This window comes from Corvus brachyrhynchos, unplaced genomic scaffold (genome assembly GCF_000691975.1).
Source record: "Corvus brachyrhynchos isolate BGI_N302 unplaced genomic scaffold, ASM69197v1 scaffold114, whole genome shotgun sequence".
Classification (NCBI taxonomy): Eukaryota; Metazoa; Chordata; class Aves; order Passeriformes; family Corvidae; genus Corvus; species Corvus brachyrhynchos.
In genome coordinates this window covers 8758530-8768404 of record NW_008238337.1, presented here as the reverse complement: position 1 = coordinate 8768404, position 9875 = coordinate 8758530, and the positions used below count along the sequence as shown (strand labels likewise).

The window sequence follows — 9875 nt, the reverse complement described above, 5'->3', positions numbered from 1 at the left end:
TGATACCTAGAGAGAATTATTGTGGTTAGAGAAAACTTCTTCAAGCTAGATTAGAATGTAACATTTTGTTAACAAAATTTACAGTAGTAATATACAGTCATATTGAATAAAGCTTGCAGTTTAATGGACGATTTCTTTCACTTTTCATACACTGCCTGTGCTTTAGCTCTTTTTAGGATAATACACTATGATCTCTGTTATATAAATATATCTAAAATTGTATATTATGTTGGCTGGGAGGATATAGTGCTCTTCCGGTGGTAGCAGCTGTTTGTGCAAAAAGTATCAGAGAATTTTAATAAATGTGTTGAAAATAATGCTCTTTTACTTGCTTGTTTAGATAGTAAATTCTTCAGAACTGATGTCATTCTGTGCGTGGGTGCAAACAATGAAAGATCCCCAATTGGTGCCTCAGTGTATTTCCACAAAGCTAATAAACAATAGCAACCAGAAGCGTTTTTGACTAATATTTATTTAGTTTGGAGTTCCTTTACACTGAAGCAAAGCTGCATGGCATTGTCTTCAGCACAATTTAAAGGACCACGTGGTTTCTTCCTCCCTGCAGTGGATAGTATACTAATATTATGTATTCTCCTCAGAGGTTACTGTATCAGCATGGCGTTATTCCTGTGTAAAACAAAGGAAATTCTTACTTCAGGCATCTCAAAAAGTTAGCCTTTCAGCTTTCAAAAACGAACTTAATTCCTTCAATGTAACAATAGCAGTATAATACTAGTTTTCATAGGTGACAAAGAATATTACCTTTGTAAATCATAGTAAAGAAGGTGCATGAATTGATTCCTTAGTGTGGAATTAAGTTATTCTAACTCCCACCATTTTCAAATGTTAATTTTTATTTCTTTGGTAGCTCACTAGACGCTTGCCACCCATCAAGGAGGCCAAACCCAGGCTGCAGAAGCTGTTCCGCGATTTCTGGCTGTATTCGGTGCTGATGGGATTTGCTGTGGAAGGATCAGGTACTGGACATTCTAAGAGGACAGCGTTGCCTTTTGATGAATGTAAATACAACTATATGGAAGTTATTCACAGTAGCTGGAAGAAAAATTACAGGCATAAAGACACTTCAAAGCAAACAGCTTACATGACAGTTCTCTGGTAGGATTTCTTTAAATCTTTGCAGGTTTGTTATCAGATGCAGCATAGTACAACTTGTACTTAGTTTTATTCCTAAGTTAATAGTCTTAGTTATAAGTTTTGATAACCAGGTTCCTGAAATGGAAGATCAGACACATGGGGTACAATGGTAATTAAGTAGAAACTTCTTGTCCAATGAGAAACTTCACCTAAACATACTAAATTTGGAACATGGATCATGTGTTTTGAGTGTCTGTGCTTAAGAGCATGAAAAATCTGCTCTAGGAAGTAGTGCAAAGCTTGGTAATGCGAGTAACTCTGTGAAACTTATTTTTTTATAATGCCTCATTCCACCTTCCTCTTTCTACTTCTGTTCCAGGTCTTTGGCCAGAAGAATGGTATGAAGGTGTGTGTGAAATTGCCACCAAGTCTCCATTACTCACATTTCCCAGCAAAGAGCCGCTTCGATCTGTTCTGCAGTACAATTCTGCCATGAAGAATGACACCGTGACTTCTGTAGGAATTCATTTCTTCTATTAGCTCCTTCCATAATGTCTGCCAGTGTTAAATGACATGATATCTGTGATATATTGAAATAGCACAACACCCCTTTAACCTGCCTCCTATTAGTGGAAAGCAGCTGTTTTACACTATTCTCCTGACAGCAGGATGCATAAGTGACTTGAAGTCAGTTTTATGTAGCGTTAATGTAAGTGTTTAGGGGGGAAGCTACACCACCTTAATTAGGTGTAGAAACCAAGTCTTTGTGGAGATGGAAGCCTCTTAGTACTTTTTCATCCATTTTGTAGCCGACAAAACTTCCATTGTTTAAAAAAAGAAAATCAACAAAGTTTGAAAGGAAACAATACATTCAGTCTTTCAAAGAAGTGTTAAATTTACTCTGGCTTGATACTGGTATTCTCTCTCCTTAGTGTTTGTAGGATAGATTTAGCAGGACAGATTTTGCCCAAGGGCTCTTTTTGGCTTATGAAATCTCTTTGGCTCCCAAATAATACAGAAATCTGCATTGTGCCTTGATACATAGTTCTGTGGCACCAAAGACTGGCACAACAAGTTGTCCATGAAATTTCAGGAGCTGGGTAGTGCTGATGTTGGTTGAACTTTTATGCATTTAGTGTAGGAATTGTATTTCTTCATTGGTATAACTGCATGGAAATTAGCAGTTATTTCTGCCAGGAGCTTGATTCCAGATGTAATTCTGTTCTGTATTTGAAGCATTGTGACTTGCTGATTCAGGGGAGGTTGGTCTGAGTCTGCAGGCAGAAGCATCCTCTGAAATATCTGTGAAGGTTGAAACGTTAACAGAGTAATAGCTGAATGCATGTTTGAGGACACAAGCGAATACAGGACTCCCACTTAAGATAACTTCATGTATTCATCTCTAGGCTGAATTAAATGAATTACGGAGTACCATAATCAATCTCTTGGATCCTCCTCCAGAAGTGTCAGCATTGATCAATAAGTTGGACTTTGCCATGTCTACCTATCTCCTTTCTGTTTACCGCCTAGAGTATATGAGGTATATGTATAGATATTTACTTCTTTTCACTGATGAAACAGCAAAAAAACCCCTGAAACAAAACAGTCAATAAATCCCTGAAAGAAACGTAATCTAAACCAAACAAAACCTGAAATAAAAAACCCCACAACACCCCAGCTTACAAAACTCTCCTTCCCTAGGGTGCTGCGTTCAACTGATCAAGATCGCTTCCAAGTTATGTTTTGCTATTTCGAAGATAAAGCAATTCAAAAAGACAAATCTGGTAAGATTTACCTGCCAAGGTTTTCTTTCAACTTGAGATTTGAGGAAATTATCGTCAGGCCTGCAAAGCAGAAACAAATCAAGCAGCTATATAACAAAATGAATCATGTTCACCAGATTGCTCCTGCTTTATTCTTGCCAAGAACACTGGTTTTGTTTTGAAACAGGTTCAATATTGGCTGAGTAAACATAAACACTTTTTAACTGTTAAGCATGGTTTATAAAACAAATGTGGTTTTGACAATCAAACCTGTCACTTCTCTCCATTCCTCAGGCATGATGCAGTGTGTGATAGCTGTTGCTGATAAGGTGTTTGAAGCTTTCCTGTCAATGATGGCTGATAAAGTAGGTAACCTGGAAACTAAAACTTGGAATTTGTATTAAAGTTCTCATTTCAGTTTATGAAAGTGAGTTTGTCTTTTCCTTTAAGAGCCTCATACTTTGGCATGTTTTTTAGCCTAAAACTAAGGAGAATGAAGAAGAGCTGGAGAGACATGCTCAGTTCTTGCTGGTGAATTTCAACCACATTCACAAGAGAATCAGGAGAGTTGCGGACAAATACTTATCTGGACTGGTAGACAAGTGAGTACAGATTTCATGTTTCTCTTTTCACAGTGACTATTTAGTGGTTCCTTAGGCACTTGGTGACACTGGTCAAGTGGATCTTGGCTGCTACTTCTGCTGAAACATCTCCTTGAAAAATAACAGTCAGTAGTATTTTTAGCCTGAGCTCTGAAACTTAAAATGGGTTAAAATGTATGTTGGCTTAGTATTCCCATGGGTGGAGCAAAGCAAAGTGCCCATGATAGAAATGCAATCTCAGCTCCTATGAAATAGCTCTCCTCATCTTTTGGCTCTGGATTAAGCCATGAGCCATGGCAGGCTTTGTGGCTTCTGTTGAGTGTGAGCTTACCTAGGGGCGTATAAAACGGGCTGTTTGATTAGCTCCCTTGATAAAATAATGTCCTTCCTCAGCTCTCCCTGGTTATTGTGTTTCTGAATTCTGTCTTGCTCTAGATTTCCTCACTTGCTGTGGAGTGGAACTGTGCTGAAGACTATGCTAGATATTCTGCAGACATTGTCTCTGTCTCTTAGTGCAGTAAGTACTTTTTCTTTCCTGGAACTTTTTTTTTCCTTTTTCCTTTGTTCTGCATTTATTTGATACTTAATTGAGTTTGTAATTTGGTTTTCCTAAGATTGATAAAATCTTAATTTTAAATTCAGTGAAGCAAGAACTATCTTCGCAACCCTATTTCATAAGTAGCAAAACTAGTGCTAAAAAGTTGTTGTCAGATGTGGTTTATAATTGTTGAAATGTCTCATTTGAAATAAAAATTCGGTGGTGTTTTTCTGGTTTGTGGTTTGTTTGGTCTTCTATAACTGATGGTTTTTAGATTGTATTCTCTCCAGTCTGTGTATGTGTATCCATATTTCTTGAATCTATTACATGCTAGAATTTTTGAAGAAGAAAATGCTTTATAGAGTTTTATTTTTGTACTAAATGTTGAGGAGAGTGCTTTGAATTTTTGAAATTATTTATTCTAAAAACTGGAATACAAACAGTTTCTTTTAGAGCTGTTCAAATTGACTTGGGGAGCAAAGGCTAACAAATAGGTTTGGTACTTGTAGTGTTAATGTCAAGTGATGATGAATTTTGCCTTTCTGAGAGCTGATAATTGTTTCTGTTTAGGACATTCACAAGGACCAACCATACTATGACATTCCTGATGCTCCATACAGAATAACAGTCCCCGACACGCATGAAGCCAGAGAGGTGGGTAGCCTTCCGTGATTTATCAAAGAATGAAATAATACCTCATTTCATAGCTTGGAGATAAATTAGTGAGCTGCTCTGAATGGTCATTTTTTAAAAATACTTCCCTAGGTGAGATTTTTCTAATAGGATATGACACTCGGTATTTATGTTTTTCTGAATTTTACTATTTTACTTGACTTAAAGTGTGACAGTTCTTTTCTAATCAAGGTCACATTTAAATGTTACAGAAGATTTTAACTGTGTCATGTTGCTGCAATTGTCTTGCTCCCTATGTTACTTACTACACCATTAAAACTAGTGCCTCATGCTAAATGTCCTGTATTTTACTGATTGTGTTGATGCTTTTTGTTCTAGAGTATAGTCAAGGACTTCGCTGCACGTTGTGGGATGATTCTGCAAGAGGCAATGAAATGGGCTCCCTCTGTTACAAAATCTCATCTACAGGTAATGGGCCTCCTTCTGTGAGAATTGGATTTTTGCAGATACTGGACACTGCAAATCTACCTGAAGTTTGTATTTCCTTTCCTAAAAAAAGAGTCTCAAGGGTTTCTATCCTTGTGCGAAAGGACAACTAATTATATTCCTTTCTTCCATATAGTCCAAAACAGTTCATCTCATAAGGTTTTTTTGTCAGAAGTGATTCTTTTAAGAAAGATCTCAGCCTTCAAGCATTTATGTTGATAACTTCATTCGTTTTCAATACAGAAGGAGTCTTTGTGTATTTAGGAGGACATTCAGAAAATCTTATTGCCAGGGGAGCAATGCCTGAAAGAGATGAGTAGGGACAGTCTTTTGTCATGTATGTGTATAGTTTAAGTTTCCCATAGTTTGCAGTGATGAGCTTTTGCATTGCTTATGTTTTTGTAAGCATAGTTTGCTTATGAGCTGCCTTGTTCTGAAGATAATCAAGTATTTTGGGGTTTGGGGTTTTTTTTTCAGGAGTACCTAAACAAACATCAGAACTGGGTATCGGGGTTGTCCCAGCACACTGGACTGGCCATGGCTACGGAGAGCGTTTTGCACTTTGCAGGCTACAACAGGCAGAACACCACTCTGGGCGTGAGTATTGTTTGTTCCTTTGTGCACCTGCAGAGAGACCTTGACAAATTAGAGGGCTGAGGAGAGACTTCATTGCTGCCTGCAACTTGCTCACAAGGGGCAGCAGAGTGCCGGCACTGATCTCCTCTGGTGACCAGAGACAGGACTCGAGGCAATGGCATGAAGCTGAATCGGTGGAGGTTTAAGGTTGGGTATTAGGAAAAGGTTCTTCATTCAGAGGGTAGCTGGGCACGGGAACAGGTTCCCCTGGGAAGTGGTTACTGCACCAAGCCTGACAGAGCTCAAGAAGTGCTTGGACAATGCTCTCAATGGTGTGGTGTGATTGTTGGGTTTGTCCTGTGCAGGAGTTAGACTCAATGATTCCTGTAGGTCCCTTCCAACTCAGTATATTCTATGATCCTGTATCCATGGAAAAGATACACATACTCCTTATTTGATTTTTATCAGTCCTGGTGCTGTTGTACATAACAGTCCTGATACTACTCTGATTATAAGCATAAGGAAATTTAAAACATATGTGAAGGAATAAAAAGATAGAGGGACAAGTGGTTTGATATGAAGAGTATAAACACCATGTTGTGGTCTGGTCACAGGCAACCCAGCTAACTGAAAGACCAACTTGTGTGAAGAAGGACTACTCCAACTTCATGGCTTCTCTTAACTTGCGCAACCGTTATGCAGGAGAGGTAAGTACAGGATTTCTCATGAATGTGGGGTGTCCACAAGCTCTGGCATCACTTCTCAGGGGATGATGTCCTTCCAGCCTATACTGGTATATGGGTCTATGTTACATGAAGCATAGTCTCTAAATCCCTTCAGGATAAAGAGTATAATTTTCCTACGTTATTAAACAGATCATTTTACTGTTGGTCTTGCAGATAAAGCTAAAGATTAGATAAAGCTACAGATTAGATTGCAGATAAAGCTAAAGATTTGGTAAAGTAGTAACAAAAGATGCCTCTGTTTGTGGAGCTCCCTACTCAGCACATGACCAATACTAAACTGGATTCCTGAAAATACTGTTCTCTGTTGAAAACCCCCTTAAATTTTACAGGTTTCTGGAATGATTCAGTTCTCAAATGCCACAGGACGAACATCTGACCTGAATAAACTGATGGTCAAAGAGCTGAATGCTGCTCTTGAATCAAGCAATACTGAATTCTACACCCAGGCCATGTTTAAGTTGACTGCACTGCTAATAAGCAGCAAAGGTAATGAAAACCAAATGGGAGTTCTGCTTTCTGACAGTGAATGCCAAGAAAAACAAACTACAAAAACTATCCATATACCAACCCAGTATGCATCAACTTGAAGCAAAACTGTGTTTTGAATTTTTTCAATTAGGCCTATATTGGGGAAAAGCCTCCTTAAACTAGAAGCTATTTATTATTAGGAGCTGATTATTACCTACGGTGCACACCAATGTCATGCTGATGTGAAAAGCAGTTGTTCTGTTGGAGAAATCTGTGTGAATGTTTATTTTCAGACTGTGATCCCCAGCTCCTTCATCATCTGTGTTGGGGACCCCTGCGAATGTTCAACGAACATGGCATGGAAACAGCAATTGCTTGCTGGGAGTGGCTGCTTGCTGCCAAGAATGGAATAGAAGTGCCGGTAGGAAGCGATTTAACTACTCGTTCTCTGCCCCTGCGAGGGGGAAGAGAGAAGATTTTGAGAGATTCACAGATAATGCGAATCTGTGTCAAGGGTGTTTAAATGCACTGTGAATCACTTCAGCCTGCCAGGAAGTCTCTGTTCCTGTATTGTTGGAAGTCTGAGCACCCTCACGAGGTGGACTATGGGAAGCAGATCTTTCTCAAGAGCATGAGCATTACAGCAAAAGAAACCTGTTAGAATCTCAGCTATAGAATTTACTTTGATGATGAGAGGCCTGAGCTGTTAATGAATGACTCTATACTATCAAAAACTACAGAATGGTGTTTTAAAACAAAGAGAAATCAGTGTCCCTGCTCATTAATCAGCCTCTGGTATCTGGTATTGCACTATTACATAAAAACATAGGCTCGCAAGTGTCCTAATCCTGTAGCAGGCTAAACCAGTTGTATTTTGTGAGATTAGGATCAATGTAATAGTAATAAAGCAACTCAGCATGGTGTAGTGACAGTTCACATAGCTGAGAAAGCGGCCTCTGGTAATTGCTTTGCTTAGGGAGCACCAAGTGTTTCACTTGCTGGAGATAATCACCCATCTGAATTTACTTAGTTGAGTTTATGTGCAGGTTTCAGTGGTTAATTTCTTGAGCATCAAGGTCATTTTTTTCCATTGGGCATTTGGGCAAATGTCTTTGTATCTTGTTGAGGAGAACAGAGAAACACCCATGGTTGCTTGGCCCCCTTAGTACAGAGGATGCTGCTCCTAAGAGCAGGATCAGCAAAACTGAATTATGTACCATCTTTATGTTGTGCTTGATCAGCTAGGGTGTGCTCAGTGTTCTCAGGGGCCAAACATGTCCTGCAGGTCATGGGTACCTGGCATGTGCTTGTCTCTGCTGGGCTTGTGTGAGAGGCAGCAACCTTTAGTAGAGCAGGAGGATGGATGGCATGGGCTAATCTGACAACTCAGTCAACAAAGTCTCCTCAACAAAATGCAGTGCCTGGCTACTGCTGCCTTTAGTCTTTCTGTTACTAGCTAAGATTCTGGGGGAGTCTCTCTTCTTTTTGTAATTTAGGAAGTGAAAGAAGCATTTTCTTTCAGGTGGGATGTATAGACTTGTCTGCCTCTCCGTCAGCACTGCAGTGAATTTTAATTGTTGTAGTAGGTTCTTGTGTGTGCTGTGGGGAAAGATTGTGTTTTCCATATAAGAAGATGCTCTTGAAACAAGAAGCACTGTCACCTTCCTTTCTGCAGTTCATGCGGGAAATGGCAGGAGCCTGGCAAATGACAGTGGAGCAGAAAGTTGGGCTATTTTCTGCAGAGCAGAAAGAAGCAGATCCATTAGCAGCCTCGGAGGAGAGCCAGCCAAGGCCCTGTCCACCAGAGGTGACCCCACATTACATCTGGATAGAGGTGTGTATTTCTTCTGGAATGTCTCACCTGTGGCAGTCTGCACTTCCTGTTCCTGTGATTTGGGAAAGGACTGGAGTCATGTGCTCACAGCCACGAGACACACTCTGTTTAGATGAGCATAATCATTGAGGGGGAGAAAGGTGTTTGAAACAGATAAGTCTGGTGGTGGGGTTTGGAATTCAAAAAGGTCAAAGGAGGCATGGTATGTCTGTCTCTTTTTCTCAGTTTTTGGTGCAGAGGTTTGAAATAGCCAAATACTGCAGTTCTGACCAAATCGAGATCTTCTCCAGCCTGCTCCAGCGGTCCCTGTCCCTGAACATCGGTGGGGCGAAAGGCAGCTTGAATCGGCACGTGGCAGCCATTGGGCCCAGATTTAAGTGAGTGCTTTTGGGTTTTTCCTTGGTGGAATCACAGAAATAAGAAATAAGATTATAGGGAGAAGAAATAAGGTTATAGGGAGATGGAAGAAAACAACTAAACACTTCATGTTTAACTTGTCCTTGGCTTCAAGTAATGAAGATTGCTTTAAAAGCCTGCAATGATGTGGTCTAAGCTCTGTTTTCAAAGCAGAAGTTGATCGCTTCAGCTTGAAAATAATCTTTTGGTGTTTCAGGAAATTTCGTGGGATGATTTCATATAGTGAATTGCCCACATCATGGATCTAGTCTTTGCTTCATCAGTTATTTCCACCTGTTGTGACATGAAGGCTTTATAATGTGAGCAGATTGCCAGGAGCTCTGAAACGGACACTTCTCAGGCTACAGTTACAGCTGTAGCTGTGGTTTGCATGGTGGTGTATTGGTCACCATTTTGGGAGAGCCAACATTTCCATTCTCTATTTTGCTTATTAGGTTGCTGACCCTGGGTTTGTCTTTGCTGCATGCTGATGTGGTTCCAAATGCAACTATCCGAAATGTTTTGAGAGAAAAGATTTATTCAACTGCCTTTGATTATTTCAGGTACTCTTTTATTTGAAACGACTCGCTGAAAATGTGTTTGTGTTTTTCCTGAACCTTCAGTGATACTTCAAAGTAGCAGCTGTCTTTCTCTTCTAGTGATTTTTCTTCCTTTCCTTTTTTTACCCACTTTAACCGAAACTTGTCTTGTGCTTTAGTATCGTTCATACACTGTCTC

At 39.7% G+C, this 9875-nt stretch overlaps 1 protein-coding gene across 2 annotated transcripts in view; it reads left to right on the top strand.

Annotated features, from left to right (window-relative positions):
* The window catches only part of PI4KA (phosphatidylinositol 4-kinase alpha), a 53319-nt gene that overhangs the window by 29737 nt on the left and 13707 nt on the right, over window positions 1-9875 (top strand). For both annotated transcript variants that reach the window (XM_008634118.2, XM_017734980.1), the window contains exons 20-35: window positions 869-977; window positions 1475-1611; window positions 2502-2635; window positions 2797-2879; window positions 3153-3223; window positions 3336-3460; window positions 3896-3977; window positions 4569-4652; window positions 5010-5099; window positions 5595-5714; window positions 6308-6400; window positions 6769-6925; window positions 7201-7328; window positions 8583-8741; window positions 8967-9118; window positions 9593-9700. In XM_008634118.2, the coding sequence (XP_008632340.1) occupies window positions 869-977; window positions 1475-1611; window positions 2502-2635; window positions 2797-2879; window positions 3153-3223; window positions 3336-3460; window positions 3896-3977; window positions 4569-4652; window positions 5010-5099; window positions 5595-5714; window positions 6308-6400; window positions 6769-6925; window positions 7201-7328; window positions 8583-8741; window positions 8967-9118; window positions 9593-9700 (1832 nt within the window). The remainder of the gene's footprint in view (window positions 1-868; window positions 978-1474; window positions 1612-2501; window positions 2636-2796; window positions 2880-3152; window positions 3224-3335; window positions 3461-3895; window positions 3978-4568; window positions 4653-5009; window positions 5100-5594; window positions 5715-6307; window positions 6401-6768; window positions 6926-7200; window positions 7329-8582; window positions 8742-8966; window positions 9119-9592; window positions 9701-9875) is intronic.